Source organism: Vicia villosa, linkage group LG1, assembly GCF_029867415.1.
Source record: "Vicia villosa cultivar HV-30 ecotype Madison, WI linkage group LG1, Vvil1.0, whole genome shotgun sequence".
Taxonomy (NCBI): domain Eukaryota; kingdom Viridiplantae; phylum Streptophyta; class Magnoliopsida; order Fabales; family Fabaceae; genus Vicia; species Vicia villosa.
The window spans coordinates 131,777,976-131,801,690 of NC_081180.1; the positions used below are offsets into that span (position 1 = coordinate 131,777,976).

At 30.7% G+C, this 23,715-nt stretch overlaps 1 protein-coding gene across 1 annotated transcript; it reads left to right on the plus strand.

The window, feature by feature from the left end:
* Positions 1–552: 552 nt before the first annotated feature.
* On the plus strand, positions 553–4,515 carry LOC131617050 (putative F-box protein PP2-B12). The gene is made up of 3 exons (XM_058888437.1): positions 553–924; positions 1,004–1,122; positions 3,911–4,515. Exons 1-3 carry the CDS (start codon positions 655–657, stop codon positions 4,362–4,364), a joined length of 843 nt encoding a protein of 280 aa, XP_058744420.1. The 5' UTR covers positions 553–654; the 3' UTR covers positions 4,365–4,515.
* The last annotated feature ends 19,200 nt before the right edge of the window (positions 4,516–23,715 follow it).

Here is a 23,715-nt window from a genome sequence, read left to right on the forward strand (position 1 = left end):
ATTCAATTTTGATTAGTTTATTGAAAAGTATTAAGATTATACTTATTAAATTTGACAGTTTATTGAAATTCTGATGCATTTTTTTAGTATATAATACTTCTTCGATTTATTTTTAGAGTTAAAAGTTAGTGCACTGGCAGTGTAAAATAATTTTACACTGTCATCCAATAGAAAATCATAAATGTGTCATGTCATTAAGATTTTTTAAAATAAAAAAATGGTTTAATTGGATACATGGGTGGTGATTGGTTGACAGTGTAAAAATATTTTACACTGTCAGTGCATCACCCCTTTTCTCTTATTTTTAAGTGTCATTTTTTTTCTAAAAAATAAATAAATGTGGTTACATTTTAAATGTAGTATTTTAACTTTTTATTAATGATTTGATTTTTACTTAATAATTAAGAATAATTTAAAAATAAATTACATTCAATGCTACTTTTTGAACTTTGAATTCATATTAAAAAGAAATCATCTTTTTAAAAAGTAACATTTAAAAAAGGAATAAATTTGACAACAATACCGAATGAAATCAACGTGTGTTTAGTTTTGTTAGAAATGCAAATATTTTCTCACTATAAAAACAAAACATAAGACCAATTTATGGCTGAACTATAACTATATCCACCTATATTCTTTTTCTTAGTTTGAATAATGACGCAGTTTGAAGAATTGCCAGAAGAATGCTTATCCACTATACTCTCTCGTACTACTCCGGTTGACGTTGGCCGACTCTCCCTTGTTTCCAATACTTTCCGTTCTGCTGCCGATTCCGACGCTGTCTGGAATCAATTTCTCCCTTCCGATTCTCAATTTATGGACTCTATCATCTCAAATTCTCCTTCACTTGCCAACTTTCATTCCAAAAAGGCTCTCTACTTAGCACTATCGGATCATCCTATCATCATCGACAATGGTCTAAAGGTATTGTTCTCCACCAAATTTATGTATGTTAGGGTTTATGAAGTTGAGTGTGTAGTAAGTAAGCTGAATTGATATGCAGAGCTTTCAATTGGATAGAAAGAGTGGGAAAATATGTTACATGCTCGCGGCCAGATCTTTATCAATTTCTTGGGGTGATGAAGAGCGCTATTGGAAGTGGATTACTATGCCTAACTCCAGGTTAGCTTAATTCTTAAGTTTTGTATTTTTTTTTTTTCATTTTTCTTGTGTTAATACCAAATGTATTTCTTTTGTTACTTGGTGCTATTCATTAGACATGTATTATTGTGGTTATATTGGTTTAATATTATTGGAATTAACGTGAACTATATAATTTATTAGCTATTCTATGTTAATTAATCTTTTATCTTTGGTCAATTTTTCGTGATTTGCTATAAAAAATACCCAATATATATATATATATATATATATATATATATATATATATATATATATATATATATATATATATATATATATATATAACATAGAAAGAGAAACCAATCAAGTCCATTAAAATCAACAAAATCAAAATTTAATGGTCGTGATTCATTGTTCTCATTTCTCATAATAACCAAGTGTTCTCACTTGAGTCGTCCCTATATATATATATATATATATATATATATATATATATATAAAGATTCCTTGGCATTTGTCTATGTGGACAGAATCTTCTTGGTGATGTGGCATGAGTGACACGCTGGCTTGGCTGGCTTAGAAAATCTTGAAAAATAAATTGCCAAAACTAGGATTCAAACCCCTTCACTATGAGTTACTGAGCACACATGTAACCACTCCATCCATTATGCTTGTTTGTTTAAATAACAAAGAATACTTAATATATATTACATACTGTGTGTTTGTTTAAATTATAAAGGATACACATGCAACCACTACATACTGTTTGTTTATTTATTTTGCTTTTACTATTACATTATTTATTACATTATTTATTTATTTATTTTAATTTACATTATAAATTTATTTATTTATTTTAAAATAAATTACTTACACTAATTAATTTTATTTATTTATTTTAATTTATGTTATAAATTTATTTATTTATTTCAAAATACATTATTTACACTATTTAATTTAATTTATTTATTTATTTTATTTTAATTTACATTATTTAACTTATTTAATTTTTATTTACATTATTTAATTTATTTAATTTATTTAATTTTTATTTACATTATTTAATTTAATTTATTTATTAATATGTATGTATGTAATTTAAGTTATTTATTTACATTATAAATAACTGATATCAATAATAAATAATAAATAAATAACTAATATTAATAATAAATAAATAAATAAATAAATAAATAAATAAAATAATATTAATAATAAATAAATAAAGTAAATAAATAAATAAATAAACATATATATAAACGTTAATAATAAATAAATAAATAAACATATATATAATTACGTATTTAGTTACGTATTTTAAATAAATAATATGAATAATAAATAAATAAAATAATATATAAACATTAATAATAAATAAATAAATAAATAAGTAAATAAAAATATAAATTAAATAATATATAAATATTAATAAATATATTAATAATATTAATAACAAATAAATAAAGTAAATAAATAAAATAATATATAAACATTATTAATTACATTTGTAATAAATTTATTTATATATAATATTTAAATAATAATGTAAATATTAATAATAATTATTATATATTAATAACGTAAATAATTATTATTATTATTAATTTTTTTTAATATTATAATAATAATATTAATAATAAATAAATACTAATAATAAATAAATATTAATAGAAACGTACCATTAAATAAATATATTTAATTTAGTTATTAATAAATAAAACTATATAATAAATAGATAAATAAAACAAATAAATAAAGTAATATAATAATATAAAAAACTATATAATATATACAATCATTGATAAAATAAAGTATATAATCAATAAATTAAATGATAAATAAGTAAAACAATATATTAAGAATATAAACTATAACATATACAAGGAAACGCAATGATTGTACAATAAAATGTGAATGGTTCAATGGTTGGAGGTTCCCCCACATATGCATTAAGACCTGGGTTTGAATCCCAGGTTTTATCTCGCTAATTTGGCAGGGGGTGAACACTATTTAACCCATATATATATATATATATATATATATATATATATATATATATATATATATATATATATATATATATATATATATATATATATATATATATATATATATATATATATATATATATATATATATATATATATAAATAAAATAAATTATAAAATAATTTTGTTACTAGTATATTTATTATAAAATACCTATATAACACATATTCAAAAATCTACAAAAATAATTAACATGTTATTATTATTCCTAAAAAGAAGTCAATATTTTTTTGATGATTAATATAATTATATGTTGTTATGTCCAAAAACAATTAGTAATATATTTCTTCCTTCTAATTATAAAATTATATTAATAGTATTGATTAATAAAAAGTTATATTAATTTTTAATTTTATAATACGTCAATATAATATACATAAGTAAATATTTTTTGGATTAATATTTAATTATATTAAAAGTTTTAAGTAATATATTAATTTCTATTTTTTTGGATAAATATATAATTATATCAACTAACATGCTAATTTCTATTTTTTTGGTTAAATGTTATTTTATGTTCAAAAATATATATAACACTTTTTAATTGGGTAGTGTTATCCTTAAAAGGCAATAAATATTATTTTTTCTTAAAATATTACTTAAAATAAGTTTCGGTATAAATTATATATGTTACAATAAAATAGGTCTATGGAAACAAAAATCAATCTAGTTTATTAATTTGAATAAATTGATATTTAATGAATGTGATGGTATGAATCACTTTCATCTTTTTTATCAGCTGTATTATTATCTTTACTATCTGTTCAAATTTTGGACAGGTTCCCTGAAATTGCTAAGCTTTGTTTTGTCTGGTGGTTTGAAATTCGTGGAATAATAAACACTCTTGCCTTGTCCCCAAATACTCAGTATGCAGCTTATCTTGTGTTCAAGATGATTGATGCCTATGGATTTGAGAACGAAACTGTGGACTTAACTGTTGGCGTCAAAGGGGCCGATAGCAACACTAAAATAGTCTGTTTGGATCCAAACATAGAACCTGGACCACTCATAGATAGGTGGTATAATGAGAGGAGGCCGAGGCCACACAACATAGTAGGATTGCAATGTCCTAGTGTGAGAAGCGATGGATGGCTGGAGATTAAGATGGGAGAATTCTTCAATTCAAACCTCGAAGATGAAATCGAGATGAGTGTTATGGAAATAAAGGGTAATGGATACAAGGGGAATTTCTTTCTCGAAGGAATAGAAGTTAGGCATAAAGAAGATAATTAAGCAACATCGCTGAACTATGCAGTTTTTTGTGTCTTGTTTCATTTTGTCTCTTGATTTTCAGTCTCTTAATAACATTGATTAAATTTGAACCAATAACTTGATAGACTATAATTTAAGTGATCACAATTGTCAAGGTAAGTTAACAATAAACTACTCCTTCTGTTTCATAAAAAAATTGTCTCATTTGCTTTTTTTTTTTTTTTATTTCAAAATTATTGTCCGATACAAATGCAAAATTTATTATTTTTTCTATTATAACCAAAATAATTTTTCAATTTTTTAATTTTTCTCATGGTGGAATTTGAAAGAACCGAGGTTAATAGAATTCTGCTAGTGTGTGTGCTATCGAGTTTTTATTCACTCTATTTTTTTTACGAATTTATTTATCGTTTCTTTTGCTCTAAAAGGAAACCTCAAGAATTCTAACATATGTAGGGATGGAAGTTGTAACCATACCCAATAGGTACCCGCAAAAAGTACCTGCTACGTGTAGGATAAAAACTAGTAAAATGAGCATAGACGCGAGCACAAATGATTACCCATTAAAATAAGCATCTAAGAGGGCGGGTACGAGTATTTGTACTCACTTTACCCCATAAGATCCATACAATGTATATTTATATATTTTAATTTATATCATCATTTAAAATTTTATGTCTATTTCTTTTAAAAAAATACATCACAATTAAACTATTAAACATGTTAGTTTCATTCATAATTCAATAATAGTAAAATCTTTGGTTTTTTTTAATTTTGTTGAAAATTTAAAATATATATTATTTATCGATTGATATATATATTTATTTTTATTAAAATTAAAGATAACAAGTACATGTCAAATTACAGATATGAGGACGTATACTATAGTATTCTACAAAAACCACATATAAAATATAATAAGAAAAGAAAAATTCATAGTTACTAAATTGACTTCCTCGGCTTTATTCCCCAATGCATCGTATCTAACGGCAAAAGTGTAGTTTACAAAGCAAGGAGTCATAATTTTCACTTTGGATATTCCCCTTTGAATTCCTCACCATTCCAAAAGCAATGTGCCACTACTTTGCCGAGGTTGACATTTCTTCATTTCCAAGGATTTACTGATACTCCTAAAGATATAACTCGCATCAAGTTAACCCAAGATATACTCCATCTATTTTAACACTATTCACCAATGTTAAAGAATGGCCACACAAAGCGTTGGTCAAGATATGGTGATTACAACACATCCCATCTCGGACATTATGCATAAAAGGTTCAATAACTCCAACGGAACAAGAAGCGTCTACGATGTAGAATCTAAAATTCTTAAGCAGTTCTGACCACCCATGGTCACCTCATAAGCGTAGCATTAGAATATAATCCACCTCATTATCGCCCACTCACATAATCCTCAATCATTGAGTGCAACATGTGGATTCTTATCCCACCCACCTTATGAGAATTTGGATTTACGTCTCACGAGTACCAATCTCAACCTATCTTGAGTTTCAGATCAACATTATCCCACATCTGTCAGAAAGGACGACTCACGTGTCTCGTACATGATAGCGATATTGCAGTGTTATACATGTCTGGTAGTACTAACATAGCGGTCCAACTCCGAGGCCATGCACCCAAGTAACCTTTCCCTCTCCGCCTTCTCCTCCTTCCACTTCTCCCTTTCTTTGCCCAATTCAACATAAATAATCTCTTCAACCTTTCTCTTACTAATTTTCTCTCTAGATGATTGAGAGCGTCGAGAATGTACCTTGAAGCCAACATATCTACCAAGGCCACATACACGCCCAGTATGCTCATCTATTCTAATCGCTTCTACCAAGATTTTATGAAGACCTTGTGAAGTAAAGAGGTCGGCCTTGGTTTGTTCAACAAGACCATCCTACAATACATGAAATTTTATCTTTACCAAATTGATATAACTAAAATAAATATTGTTGAAAAAAGTATTTACTTACAATCCTTTGAATCACTTCGCGCATAACATCTGATGAGTACTTTCCATCTTTTCTTTGGCGTGCCCTCTTCCATTTCTCATTTCGTGATGGTGGAGATGGAGTGCAATCAAGACTTATAGAACCTCCCATATCTTCCTCCAATTATTTTCTTTTTTCTTTAATAATTTTTTTCCAAGTCTTTGATATCCTCCACGAGACAACCTATGTGGATAGATATTTCTAGCTTGATTTTCCTTTCCTTTTTGGCTCTTTTTCAAGAACTTGGGAGTGTTTCGAGACGCTAAAAATATCTCCCAAGTAGCTTTATCAATAAATGAATATACCTCGTATGAAGGTTGTTCTTTATTTTCTCCATTTGTAATATAATCATGGGTGAGTTTTGTATTAAACCCCCTCCAACGGTCCCCACAATAAGCAAGCATTTTCTTTTTCACGTACTTATCATTTTTTGTAACAATGAACACATCCTATGTTTACACAATATAGATGTTATTAGTATTGCACAAAAAATATACTTGTAAAACAAATGATAGAATACAAAAATAAATACTGTGACATCGGTGCATAAGTCGTCTTTCAATTCTTCATCAACAACATGCCAACTATCTATCAAAATACCCACTTTACTTCTATCTTGTAAGACAATGTAACCCAAAAAATCATCAGCATGTTCACCAAAAGCCTTGCCGGTTTGGACATAAACTCTAATAGGGTATTGACTACCAGTTTCGTTAGCTTTGTTCACCTTTCTATACATCATGGCACCTCTAGTTTTTATTTTACGTGTAATAACAAAGTTTGCGACAGATGTTGTATGGGAGGTGCTAGTCGAATCGACAATGACTATCAAAATGATCAATAGACAAACTAACAAAGAAACCCTAAACAAAATGATCAAGAGACTATTTCATCGAAAAACTAACGTTGATGAATATACAAAATAACGATTTAGTGAAGAATAAACCTACTTGCAAAAATGACATTTGATGAATATCTTTTGGAAGAGTTTTAATGAATATCAGCATGAAAATCGCCTAGGGTTTTTTTGTGAAATGACGAACTGACGTTTGAGTGTTTATAGGTAAATGAAAAGTCAGAAACTAGATAGTACTTTGAAGTATTTCATGCAAAAGAGTATCATGTCGATTTTACATAAAAACTGATTATTAAAAATATGAAATATAAAAAAACTTCCTAGCGCCATATAGTGGGAATTCATTTAAAAGATTTACCATGTCGGTTATTTAACAAAACTGAGGGATTAAAGTATATCAAATAAAGTATTAAAATAAGATTTTGAAATTAGTATTATGAAATTGTTAATGCAAATTATTTTACCTCTGAGTTGGAACGAATAAAAAAGATTAAAAACTTCATTGGAAAGGCGCCAAGTGAGAAATACCTATTAAACAATTGAAAAAAACATAAAATGTAGCAACTGGGCGTCGAAGCGAGAGGCTAAAGTTTTTTATTAAAAAACATAAAATTTAGCAACTTCAGTTTTATTAAATTTCCGAGGGCTAAAGTTTTTTATTAAAAAAATAGTAAAACATGGCGCTCCTATGACCTATATCCTCGTTTTTTTCATTGTTTAAGGTGTAAGTTTTTTCATAAAAGCTTTATTTATTATAGTGTATCGTTGCTAGCAATCAAAGAGACACCATTAATAAAACACTTCCACACTTGAAACCTCTCAAAGAAGCAGAAATTCCCCCCACTTGTTTCATTCCCACTTGCGGCCTTTTGCTGGAACTTCTATTTTCACTTAGCAATTAGAGTCATATTCGAGTCACTACGATTCTAATTCCCAAAGCATAAAGTTATCGTTTAGTATCGTTTATGCGCTTTAAGTATCATTTTTGTGTTTTGATGTTTTTGTCAATTTGATTATTGATTGAGTGTGTAATTGTATTTTGTATATCATTTTGTTTGTGTGCTTGTAAGCTTTTATCATTTCAATATGATTGTAATCGCTTCGGCTACTATTAGTTTGTACCACTAAGAACCCTCTACATTTCATGAATTGTATTCCCTCGATCCTTATTGGTATTTTAATTTTTTGAGCCCATGAAATTGCTAGTTTGTCATTTCCACAGGCGTAACTTGAATCACAAGTTAGAACATTTAAATTTGGATATTTTGGTATTTGATTCAAATCATGTGTTATATCTAATTCAAATCACGCACTTGTGAAAATTGGAATTTACCTCTGGACAAAATTATTTAATCATAAACTCATTTGCTTCGAATCATAAGCTCATTTGATTTGATCATAACCTCATTTGATTCGAATCAAGTGCTTATCATGATTTGAATCATGCAATTTGCAAATTACCCCTTTTGGGCCTATCTAGATTGATTGGAATCAGAAATCCTTCTTGATTCGAATTACGTATTTTAAATTCTAATTTTCCATCTTTCATTTAAATTTTTGTTTCTTTTGGTGAAAGTAACAAGAGTGTGAAACCTATGTGAAACGCATAGAGACAAAAATATGATATGAAATTCGTGGAACAATCAACACCCTTGCCTTGTCCCCAAATACTAAGTATGCAACATATCTTGTGTTTAAGATGATTGGTGCATATGGATTTGAGAACGAAATTGTGGACTTAACCATTGGCATCAAAGGTGGCCATAACAACACTAAAATAGTTTCTTTGGATTCAAACATAGAACCTGGGCCACCCATAGGTAGGTGGTATAATGGAGGAGGCTGAGGCCTTACAACATAACAGGATTGCAATGTCTTAGTGTGAGAAGCATGGATGGCTGGAGATTAAGATGGGAGAATTATTCAATTCAAGCCTCGAAGATGAAGTCGATAAAAGTGTTATGGAGATAAAGGGTAATGGGGTGAAGGGGAATTTCTTTATGGAAGGAATAGAAGTTAGGCCTAAAATGCTTTTCTGGTTAAATGTTGTTTTATGTTCAAAAATATATAAAATACTTTTTAACTGGGTAATGTTATTCTTTAAAGGCAATAAATATTATTTTTTCTTAAAATATAACTTGAATTAAATTTCAATATAAATTAGTAATGTCATAATAAAAGAGGTCTAGGAAAACAAAAATCAATCTAGTTTATTAATTTGAATGAATTGATATTATGGGACATGATCAATTGACACCAAGGTGTCAAATTTAGTAACATGACACCCCCGATAACTCTTTACCACATATTCGTATAACAAAATTCACCATTAGATTGATAGCTAACATCATATAGATCATGTCCATAAAATTTAACATAAATCATAAATCATTTGTAATGTCAACGAGATGCATACAAATCAACGACTTACAAAACTTTAACAAAAACATTAATTTTGATCATTCTCTTTAACATATCAAATGATTTTCGATTGATGTTAAATTTTATGGACATGATCTATATGATGTTAGCTTTCAATCCAACGATAAATTTTATTATACAGATATGCAGTATATAGTTATCTGAGGTATCATATTAGTAAATTTGACACCTTGGTGTCATTTGATCCCCTCTCTCTCTCTCTCATATATATATATATATATATATATATATATATATATATTGAGAATGAGTAAGTTATATGATAATGTGAGAATGAATCAAACTATTACTAATGGCTTTATAAAATCTGAGCATGTCACCTAAGTTATGAGCTTGAACGATTATATTTCTTATATAAGTGGTCAACTACTGTTAATTGATCCTATTTATCTAATCATTGAAACTGATGAAAAACAATGAGGTTGAATCTTCTCTTACCTCTTGTACCAAGAACCAACAGGCTTTGCTGTCATTTTTTCAACATTTGTCGGTGAAACTTCCAAGTCATAGATAATGCATATGTGTTGTTCTACTTCTATAACATGCCATTAGATAAATGTTTCAAAATCCATAGCTTCTCTCAAAATGAGTAAGTTATATTAAATTTTTTTTCTTTTCAAAGTGTTGTGAAAATGATGCCAAGAACAAAGTATAATAGGGAACACAATGGGAAGCAAGAAGAACAAGAAGGACTGGTTATAACGGCTATTGTTTACTTTCTCTTTGAAACAAGATTACAAGTATTACACGAATAAAAAATAATTCTCTCCCTAAATTAGGATTTGCAGCATGCAATGATGAGAGACTAGTATGCTATTTATAATAAACCTAACATAAAAAATTAATGGTTTTTTTTTCACAAATACCCATTTACTAGCTAACTTAGGGTACAAGCTAACTTAAACAATTAGACATAACAAACATGCCCAGTTCAAAATACTAATAACCCTAGCATTTCGTCACCCAAATACTAGAACATACTTAGACTACAGTATATAGGTCTTTAACATCAGCATGTGAACATACTTTGACGACATGCATATATCCTGTCAAACCAGAAGCTACTCTTCGACCCAATAGAGTTTGATCCAATATCTCACACAAAGGATATAAAATTTTATGAAAATATTTTCCATATTCAACTTTTCTCACTTTCTCTTCGTTTTTTCTTCCAAATGAATACTTATTCTTAGACCTATTCATTCAGAAACGATCTGAACCTAATTATTAGTGATGGTGATCCACTGTTAGATAATTCTCTTGATAGATAACAAACTATATCAAAAGTCTGTCATAGTCAGTTATGCTTTGTTTACGGCTACTAAATTTTAATTGAAGAACATGCATTGTTAATGTATCTACATCCCTGTATAATTGTGACTGCGATGGTATGAATCACTTTCATATTTTTTTATCAGTTGTACTCTTATCTTTACTATCTGCTCAAAATTTGGACAGGTTCCCTGAAATTGCTAAGCTTTGTTATGTGCGATGGTTTGAAATTCGTCTAATAATCAACACTCTTGCCTTGTCCCCAAATACTCAGTATGCAGCTTATCTTGTGTTCAAGATGATTGATGCCTATGGATTTGAGAACGAAACCGTGGACTTAACCATTGGCGCTAAATGTAACGACCGTTTTTCTTTAATTATTTATTTATGTGAATTAATTGTGAAATATGTGTTAATTATATGCTTAATTGATTTTATGTTGTTTTATTTGGGAATTATTAGTAAATAATATAAGATAGTAAGTGTTGTTGATTATTGGGCCTAAGTTGGTATTAGTAAGTGAGGGGTGTTAGTTAGAGCCCATTAGTAATTTATGATAGTAAGGGTTTAACTAAAAACAAGGGTTTTAGAGGAAATAGAAATTAGAAGTTCATTTGGGGTTTTTGGTGAAAGAAGAGAAAAGAGGAGAGAAGAGGAGAATCTCAAGGTTGAAGATAGAGTTGGCTTCAATCCAAAACCTAAGGTAAGGGTGGGATTCTTTCATGCTAAAGGGATGTATGATGATGTTTTGGGTGGGGTTTTGATTGTATGTTGCTATCCATGATTGTGTGAGAAATTGAATAGAAATTGTTAGGGTTCATGCTATATTTCTATGAAATTGTGAATTTAAGTATGATTGATGATGTTTGTATGAAAACCCATGAGTAGAAATAAGTTTAGGAACCTTACATGTGTAGTGAATTGCTTTCATTGATGTATAAATGATGTGTGGGTTAATGGGTGTTGTATGAGGGGATTAGGGAAGAAAAATGGTGATTTCCTGAGTTTTGCGCAGCATAGGTCGACCTACACAGAGGTATGAGTCGACCTGAGCAGCCTAAAATAGCAGAAAATCCACTTTTTTTCAGCATGCGTCGACCTATAGATTCTATGAGTCGACCTAAAGCATCCCTTGCGTCGACTCATGGGTCGGCGAGCGCATACCCGAGGGGGACAACAACATATTTGCGTCGACCTGAAGATCCTTTTGCGTCGACCTGCTGATTTCTATTTTTGGCAGATTTTTGTAAAGGCCGTATCTTTTGATCCGTAACTCGTTTTTGAGTGTCGTTCGAACCTATGTGAAGCTATAATTGAGACCTTTCTAATGAATATGATTTAAGAATCCTTATAAACCTTTTTGAAGTTTTCCTTAAATATATTTGTTTGATGTTATGATTTGTGTGGGGAAGTGGTGGGTTGTTGTATGAGGATGCAACGTAGCGACGTGATTGTGAAGTGGCGAATTACTATAAAAGTAATGATGTTTAGTCGGTATTTGTGATGTATTGTGAATGTCGTGTTTGTATGGATGTTGCATTTATTGAGTCACATCCATTGCATAAAGAGACGGTGGCCTTAATGGTAAAAAGCGACGGTGGCCTTAATGGAAAATAGCGACGGTGTGCCCAATGGCAAATCTTGAGACGTGGGAGTTTCACTCCAAATGGTACCACATGCATTTGCATAAGTCGAGTCACATGTGAATTGCATTGAGTCTTATTTGATTATGGCATTGTGACTTAATGAAGATATGTTTGTTGAGACGTGGTGACTTGATGATGAGATGTTTGTTGTGATTGTGCTGGGATCTTACTTATGAATTGTATATATTGTCATGGTTGAATTGATGACATTGTTACCGTTTCTTAAGATGATTATGTGATGTGAAATCGTTGTTTTGAGTATTGTGATGAGAAGTGGTGACCAATGTATGATCTTTTCTCTTGCTTTGAATATTATCATACATTTCTTTATAATGAATGATATCTCACCCCTTATGTTTGAATGTTTCCCTCTGTTGGTAACGTGTAACACCCCAAATCTACCCAATAAATTATACGGAAAATCAGAGTATAAATTCCAAACAAGTTCATTTGAGGTATCACATATTCGTCATCTCAAAAACATTTACGGCTTACTTGCCTTCATATAGATACATAGCACAAGAATTTAAAACGATAATCAAATCATTACAAAAAAATCACTTTGTTTAAATTCAATAATTAACTCGCAGCGGAATCAACAAACTTCATAAATATTCAATTCAAGTCGTAGCATCATTGCCCGGTAACTTTAAGTTACAATTTAAACCAAAACCATATAAAAATTCAGCAACAAAAATAATATTTAAAACAATCGTTTTATCCCCCGAGTGCTACGTATCAGAGCAAGACACCAACTCGACTAACAGCAACTAAAGACTTCATAAAATCACTTCAAAACTTCCACCGTTATCTTGAGTACCTGTCAATTTCCCATGATAGGGAAACATCATTCAGAAAGGGTGAGATATCTACCAATATAAACAAACGCATGATAAACAATATATTAGAATTTAATCATACGAAATTATCACGTTACAGCTTTCAGACTACATTTATAATAACAATTAACCTGAACAGTTATAATTAACAAAAATCAATAACGACAACATATTAATAGTTATAACAACTGTTTCTCATCTTCCAGACAATACTTGTCACAACACGTCATTAGTATAACAATTTATAATTACAACTCCACATTATCACAATTTAACAACAACTCAAGTCACATCACAATTAAATCACACTCATGCCACATACAATGAGACTTTACAACTGCACATGCATGTGGTACCCAGGGCTTCAGCCCCCATCGCCAATTGCCAGTTAAACAGAGGCATCAAGGCATAAGCCTTCGTCACTAATTTGTCAATCTAGGCCGTCGCCAAAAATGCATATGTATATGAATGCAACAAACACACACAACAAACAAAATCATCGTCACAAGGCATAAGCCTATATCGTCGCTATACTAATAAATAGAGGTATACATCGTCACTGAAACATTCTGCAACTTCGCATAAAACCACGACAGTATACACATCGCTTAGAAATCACAAAGAAATAACAACACAACGTACTCATCATAATTCACAAAACAAGTCAAACACAGTCACCTACTAACATATACGAACTACCTATACAATTTTCAATTAATTCCAATTAATTAATTATACCGCTTAAATAGGCTAACTCGGCAAATCGATATTAATTTTATCTAAATTCAACGTACCACTTATACTGAATTATTGTTTTGCAACATAAATCACACACAAATAAACTGGAATTATTTCCTACGAATTTAACCCCCACATATCATTCATCATGAGTCCGGTTATAGAGTTAGAACCCCACCCCTTACCTTGTATTCGGAGTCTGCTCTACAATTCTACCGATCGAAGCCATCTAGCCTTAGCTCCCAAACATTGCCTCTTTTCATCCGAATAAAAAGCTGAAAATTTTCCTTAATTTGCAGCTACAGTGCGATAATGATATCTCACAACTCAGACCTTATTTTGAAGATCCCAACGGTCAAAAGTTAGATATAGGTGTTGCGAACCTACCCACAAAATTTGGTGACGATCCAACAGTTAACGAATCGGGGATCTTCGATTTAGTGAGACTGCTGCAAGAAAAACGGGAATGAATTTCTCTCCTATTTTCTCTCTTCTCTACAACTTCCCATAACAAATTCCCCAAGACTTTTTCTCTTCTAATTAGCCTAATCCTTATCTTAACCTAATTTCATTAAACCTATTGGGCCTAACCTTCACACCCCACCTTTTACTACCACCATCACTTAATTAAGTCCATATAGTAAATTTAGTATTTCTTCAATACTATTTCTACAACTTAATCAATTAATTAATCGACTAATTAATCATAAAAACCCATGTCAACAATTCTCAACACTCCACAAATTCAATAATTAAATTCGAAATAATTTGAATGTATATAATTAAATAATTAACTAAATACCGGGTGTTACAACTCTCCCCCACTTAGAATATTTTCGTCCTCGGAAATTTATCCGATACAACCATCATCAACTTCACCTCCACGTCCAACCATCCAACATAACAAACCATTAACACATCTCAAATCGATTACACATATGTCGACCATTCCGGTACTTCTTCAACATAACCGTTACTAACTTGTAAACTATTCCAACGCTATTCGAAAGTGCGAACATCGACGCCATGCAGCGACACTCTTTACGGTATCTCCAAAACTTCTCAAATGAGACACTTAATTCTTAAAATTTCTTCTAAACAAACCCTTTAATTACTCCTTCAATTCACTCAACTCTGACACTAACGTCCAGCGCAACACCAACGCACAAGTCTGGTCCCAAGGACAAGCGTAACCGCAAACTTCATCTCTTTCCAACATCATCTTGTTACAAATAATTCTATTAAAGCTGATGGAACCATTTTTTAAATAAATTTCTTCTCATTAGCTTTCCAACGCTTCAAACGGGACTCGAATCGGATACCCAGAACTCCAGTTATGAATTTTTGAAGTTTCACAAAACATTCAGCAATTTCCTGCGTTTTGCTTACGGAAATTTCACTCAAAAACTCATTTTTCTTCAACTTAAACATATTCCAAAAAAACTCTTAACATATCTCCTCACTCCCAAACTTTTTATAACTCGAGAGACACCTTCTTTCGTCGAAATTCAGTTTTCGAAACACCAAGACAACAATCATCTTTGCGAACTTGCAACTGAACCACATCCGAGAAGCAAAGCTTCTCCCCCACTTCGCTGAAACTAATTCCTGCAACAACCAGAAAGCAACAAGTATCGACAGTGTTTCACACACTTGTCGCGTACAGAGGAATAAATAACATTAGACAACTTGGCCGGACGGACCGACCTGCTCTGATACCACTTGTGTAACACCCCAAATCTACCCAATAAATTATACGGAAAATCAGAGTATAAATTCCAAACAAGTTCATTTGAGGTATCACATATTCGTCATCTCAAAAACATTTACGGCTTACTTGCCTTCATATAGATACATAGCACAAGAATTTAAAACGATAATCAAATCATTACAAAAAAATCACTTTGTTTAAATTCAATAATTAACTCGCAGCGGAATCAACAAACTTCATAAATATTCAATTCAAGTCGTAGCATCATTGCCCGGTAACTTTAAGTTACAATTTAAACCAAAACCATATAAAAATTCAGCAACAAAAATAATATTTAAAACAATCGTTTTATCCCCCGAGTGCTACGTATCAGAGCAAGACACCAACTCGACTAACAGCAACTAAAGACTTCATAAAATCACTTCAAAACTTCCACCGTTATCTTGAGTACCTGTCAATTTCCCATGATAGGGAAACATCATTCAGAAAGGGTGAGATATCTACCAATATAAACAAACGCATGATAAACAATATATTAGAATTTAATCATACGAAATTATCACGTTACAGCTTTCAGACTACATTTATAATAACAATTAACCTGAACAGTTATAATTAACAAAAATCAATAACGACAACATATTAATAGTTATAACAACTATTTCTCATCTTCCAGACAATACTTGTCACAACACGTCATTAGTATAACAATTTATAATTACAACTCCACATTATCACAATTTAACAACAACTCAAGTCACATCACAATTAAATCACACTCATGCCACATACAATGAGACTTTACAACTGCACATGCATGTGGTACCCAGGGCTTCAGCCCCCATCGCCAATTGCCAGTTAAACAGAGGCATCAAGGTATAAGCCTTCGTCACTAATTTGCCAATCTAGGCCGTCGCCAAAAATGCATATGTATATGAATGCAACAAACACACACAACAAACAAAATCATCGTCACAAGGCATAAGCCTATATCGTCGCTATGCTAATAAATAGAGGTATACATCGTCACTGAAACATTCTGCAACTTCGCATAAAACCACGACAGTATACACATCGCTTAGAAATCACAAAGAAATAACAACACAACGTACTCATCATAATTCACAAAACAAGTCAAACACAGTCACCTACTAACATATACGAACTACCTATACAATTTTCAATTAATTCCAATTAATTAATTATACCGCTTAAATAGGCTAACTCGGCAAATCGATATTAATTTTATCTAAATTCAACGTACCACTTATACTGAATTATTGTTTTGCAACATAAATCACACACAAATAAACTGGAATTATTTCCTACGAATTTAACCCCCACATATCATTCATCATGAGTCCGGTTATAGAGTTAGAACCCCACCCCTTACCTTGTATTCGGAGTCTGCTCTACAATTCTACCGATCGAAGCCATCTAGCCTTAGCTCCCAAACATTGCCTCTTTTCATCCGAATAAAAAGCTGAAAATTTTCCTTAATTTGCAGCTACAGTGCGATGATGATATCTCACAACTCAGACCTTATTTTGAAGATCCCAACGGTCAAAAGTTAGATATAGGTGTTGCGAACCTACCCACAAAATTTGGTGACGATCCAACAGTTAACGAATCGGGGATCTTCGATTTAGTGAGACTGCTGCAAGAAAAACGGGAATGAATTTCTCTCCTATTTTCTCTCTTCTCTACAACTTCCCATAACAAATTCCCCAAGACTTTTTCTCTTCTAATTAGCCTAATCCTTATCTTAACCTAATTTCATTAAACCTATTGGGCCTAACCTTCACACCCCACCTTTTACTACCACCATCACTTAATTAAGTCCATATAGTAAATTTAGTATTTCTTCAATACTATTTCTACAACTTAATCAATTAATTAATCGACTAATTAATCATAAAAACCCATGTCAACAATTCTCAACACTCCACAAATTCAATAATTAAATTCGAAATAATTTGAATGTATATAATTAAATAATTAACTAAATACCGGGTGTTACAACTCTCCCCCACTTAGAATATTTTCGTCCTCGGAAATTTATCCGATACAACCATCATCAACTTCACCTCCACGTCCAACCATCCAACATAACAAACCATTAACACATCTCAAATCGATTACACATATGTCGACCATTCCGGTACTTCTTCAACATAACCGTTACTAACTTGTAAACTATTCCAACGCTATTCGAAAGTGCGAACATCGACGCCATGCAGCGACACTCTTTACGGTATCTCCAAAACTTCTCAAATGAGACACTTAATTCTTAAAATTTCTTCTAAACAAACCCTTTAATTACTCCTTCAATTCACTCAACTCTGACACTAACGTCCAGCGCAACACCAACGCACAAGTCTGGTCCCAAGGACAAGCGTAACCGCAAACTTCATCTCTTTCCAACATCATCTTGTTACAAATAATTCTATTAAAGCTGATGGAACCATTTTTTAAATAAATTTCTTCTCATTAGCTTTCCAACGCTTCAAACGGGACTCGAATCGGATACCCAGAACTCCAGTTATGAATTTTTGAAGTTTCACAAAACATTCAGCAATTTCCTGCGTTTTGCTTACGGAAATTTCACTCAAAAACTCATTTTTCTTCAACTTAAACATATTCCAAAAAAACTCTTAACATATCTCCTCACTCCCAAACTTTTTATAACTCGAGAGACACCTTCTTTCGTCGAAATTCAGTTTTCGAAACACCAAGACAACAATCATCTTTGCGAACTTGCAACTGAACCACATCCGAGAAGCAAAGCTTCTCCCCCACTTCGCTGAAACTAATTCCTGCAACAACCAGAAAGCAACAAGTATCGACAGTGTTTCACACACTTGTCGCGTACAGAGGAATAAATAACATTAGACAACTTGGCCGGACGGACCGACCTGCTCTGATACCACTTGTGTAACACCCCAAATCTACCCAATAAATTATACGGAAAATCAGAGTATAAATTCCAAACAAGTTCATTTGAGGTATCACATATTCGTCATCTCAAAAACATTTACGGCTTACTTGCCTTCATATAGATACATAGCACAAGAATTTAAAACGATAATCAAATCATTACAAAAAAATCACTTTGTTTAAATTCAATAATTAACTCGCAGCGGAATCAACAAACTTCATAAATATTCAATTCAAGTCGTAGCATCATTGCCCGGTAACTTTAAGTTACAATTTAAACCAAAACCATATAAAAATTCAGCAACAAAAATAATATTTAAAACAATCGTTTTATCCCCCGAGTGCTACGTATCAGAGCAAGACACCAACTCGACTAACAACAACTAAAGACTTCATAAAATCACTTCAAAACTTCCACCGTTATCTTGAGTACCTGTCAATTTCCCATGATAGGGAAACATCGTTCAGAAAGGGTGAGATATCTACCAATATAAACAAACGCATGATAAACAATATATTAGAATTTAATCATACGAAATTATCACGTTACAGCTTTCAGACTACATTTATAATAACAATTAACCTGAACAGTTATAATTAACAAAAATCAATAACGACAACATATTAATAGTTATAACAACTATTTCTCATCTTTCAGACAATACTTGTCACAACACGTCATTAGTATAACAATTTATAATTACAACTCCACATTATCACAATTTAACAACAACTCAAGTCACATCACAATTAAATCACACTCATGCCACATACAATGAGACTTTACAACTGCACATGCATGTGGTACCCAGGGCTTCAGCCCCCATCGCCAATTGCCAGTTAAACAGAGGCATCAAGGCCTAAGCCTTCGTCACTAATTTGCCAATCTAGGCCGTCGCCAAAAATGCATATGTATATGAATGCAACAAACACACACAACAAACAAAATCATCGTCACAAGGCATAAGCCTATATCGTCGCTATACTAATAAATAGAGGTATACATCGTCACTGAAACATTCTGCAACTTCGCATAAAACCACGACAGTATACACATCGCTTAGAAATCACAAAGAAATAACAACACAACGTACTCATCATAATTCACAAAACAAGTCAAACACAGTCACCTACTAACATATACGAACTACCTATACAATTTTCAATTAATTCCAATTAATTAATTATACCGCTTAAATAGGCTAACTCGGCAAATCGATATTAATTTTATCTAAATTCAACGTACCACTTATACTGAATTATTGTTTTGCAACATAAATCACACACAAATAAACTGGAATTATTTCCTACGAATTTAACCCCCACATATCATTCATCATGAGTCCGGTTATAGAGTTAGAACCCCACCCCTTACCTTGTATTCGGAGTCTGCTCTACAATTCTACCGATCGAAGCCATCTAGCCTTAGCTCCCAAACATTGCCTCTTTTCATCCGAATAAAAAGCTGAAAATTTTCCTTAATTTGCAGCTACAGTGCGATGATGATATCTCACAACTCAGACCTTATTTTGAAGATCCCAACGGTCAAAAGTTAGATATAGGTGTTGCGAACCTACCCACAAAATTTGGTGACGATCCAACGGTTAACGAATCGGGGATCTTCGATTTAGTGAGACTGCTGCAAGAAAAACGGGAATGAATTTCTCTCCTATTTTCTCTCTTCTCTACAACTTCCCATAACAAATTCCCCAAGACTTTTTCTCTTCTAATTAGCCTAATCCTTATCTTAACCTAATTTCATTAAACCTATTGGGCCTAACCTTCACACCCCACCTTTTACTACCACCATCACTTAATTAAGTCCATATAGTAAATTTAGTATTTCTTCAATACTATTTCTACAACTTAATCAATTAATTAATCGACTAATTAATCATAAAAACCCATGTCAACAATTCTCAACACTCCACAAATTCAATAATTAAATTCGAAATAATTTGAATGTATATAATTAAATAATTAACTAAATACCGGGTGTTACATAACGTGCAGGTAACGACGTGGCGTAGCCGTGTACCTTATAGCTCGAGTCGGTGTGTCAATGCTCTGATACGTAGCACTCGGGGGGAATGTTTGCGATACCGGCTTGTGTCTTGTCTTATGTTGATTATCTTTCTTGAATTATGATGTTATGTCTTGTGGAGACGCTTTGGACACATTGTGCCATGTTGGCAAGAATATATGTTGATTTAGATATGTGTTGTTATCTGGATTCCGCTGCAATATTATGAAGTTGTTTGGATTTTTAAGTTTGATGAATTATGAGTTTCCTCTAATATAAGTGTTATGTATCCATGTACTTTGAGCATGAATTGTGGTTTCGTTTAAGTCGAATATGTGATGCCTCAAATTAGTGCTTGTTTCGATGTTTTATACTCTGATTTCTCTTATTAATTGAGGGGTAGATTTGGGGTGTTACATTAAAGGTTGCCATTGCAACACTAAAATAGTCTGTTTGGATTCAATCATAAAACCTGGACCATCCATAGGTAGTTTGTATAATGAGAGGAGGTCGAGGCCACTCAACATAGTAAGATTGCAACATCCTAGTATGAGAAGCGATGGATGGATGGAGATTAATATGGGAGAATTATTCAATTCAAATCTAAATGATGAAGTCGAGATGAGTGTAATGTAGTTAAAGGGTAATAGGGTGAAAGGGAATTTATTTCTCGAAGGAATAGAAGTTAGGCCTAAAGAATACAATTAAGCAACATCACTGAACTATGTAGTGTTTTGTGTCTTGTTTCATATTGTCTCTTAATAACATTGATTAAAGTTGAACCAATGCCTTGATAGACTAGAATTTAAGTGATCACAATAAACTACTCCTTCTGTTTCATAAAAAAAATGTCTCATTTGCTTCTTCTTTTTTTTTTTCAAAATAATTGTTCGATACAAATGCAACATTTTTTTCTATTATAACCAAAATAATTTTTCAATTTTTAATTTTTCTCATGGTGGAATTTGAAAGAACTGGGGTTGATAGAATTCCGCTAGTGTGTGTGCTATCGATTTTTATTCACTCTATTTTTATTTACGAATTTATTTACCGTTTCTTTTGCTCTAAAAGGAAACCTCAAGAATACAAACATATATAGGGATGGAAGTTGTAACCATACCCAATGGGTACCTGCAAAAAATACCTACTACGTGTAGGATAAAAACCAGTAAAATGAGCATAGACGCAAACACAAGTGATTATCCATTAAAATAAACAGCTAAGAGGGCAAATACGAGTATCTTAGTACTCACCTTACCCATATCCATACAATGTATATTTATATATTTTAATTTATATCATCATATAAAATTGTATGTCTAGTTCTTTAAAAAAATGCATCACAATTAAACCATTAAACATATTAGTTTCATTCATAAGTCAATATAGTAAAATCTTTGATTTTTTTTAATTTTGTTGAAAATTTAAGTATATGATATTTATCAGTTGATGTATTTATTTTTATTAAAATTAAAGATAACAAGTACATGTCAAATTACAGATATGAGGACATATACTATAGTATTTTACAAAAATCCTGTATAAAAATATAATAATAAAAGAAAAATTCATAGTCAATAAACATACTTTTTAAAAGAAAGCTTAAAGCATTCAAAATATCCCTTTTAAAAAAATGGACAAAATTAAGGTTATTAAAGAAATTAAAAACTATTAAATTATTAATTATTTTGAAATTATTAATAAATTTTTTTATACCATTTAAAAAAATATAATTACTCTTATGCATTATTATTTTTAGATATAAATAAAAAATATATTTCTTTATAACCGATTCAAATAGAGTTAAGTCCCTGTCTAATCTTAAGGTCTTAACCCCGTAGGTACTTCGGTTTGAAGTCCAATTCAATTTTGATTAGTTTGTTAAAAACTACCTTATTAATTAAAGTTGTTAAGTCATTGAAGAAAATTTTGAGTCAAAACTAGAGTTATTTCAGTAATTTCATTTATCCATATTTATTTATTATTTAATTAATATTTTATTATTTAATTTAATATTTATTATTAATAATAAAATTAGAAATAAAACTTGGCTAACCCAAATTAAAAACTAAACGTGGCTAACCCACTACATGAATGAATAATTTAATATTTTTTATTAATAACAAAATTATAATTAAAACTTGAATGAATTAATAATAGAATTTATAATCCACTACATGAATGAATTTAGGTTAGTTATCAATATACATATATTATTCTTTAATATATGTATTTTTTTATGTGTCTTTTGTGATTGTACCTTCTATCTCATTATAAATTTTTGTTTTTCGTTTCAAAGTTTTTGTTTCTGTTTCAAGAATCCACGAATAATGGATTCTTAGTTTTTGATATTATTAATCTAATTGATATATTCGTTTAACTTTTATTGTCATCTTTGGTTTTATATTTGCTTCAGCATCTACAATAATAGTCATGGATGGTCATTCAAGAAAAATGAGAACGGTGTAAGTTTGTTGTCTCCATTTTTATTTTTTAATTATATGAGTTTAATTTTCTCTTCATATCTTTATTATTGTTTTTTAACTCTTTGTTATATTTATTTTAGGTATACTTTGAAGCTTCATAAAATATTGGTGAAGAAGTTGAGTTGAAGAATATGACAATTTAAAAGAAGTAACTTACTCTGCAAACATATGATTTTTGTTTTCTTTAATATATGTATTTATGTGAATTTCTCTCCATTATTCTATGATTTTTACTTCTTATATAATTATTTAAAGAAAACAATAACTCTAAACTTATAGCTTTTATTTTTTCTACTCAATTTTAATTATGTTTTCTTTTGTAGATGCATAATTTGAAGCATCACAAAAATAATATCAATGAGCAAGTTAGAAGAAGTGTGTTTTTCTTTAAATATATTGTTTTTGTATTTTTTTCTAACTTTAGT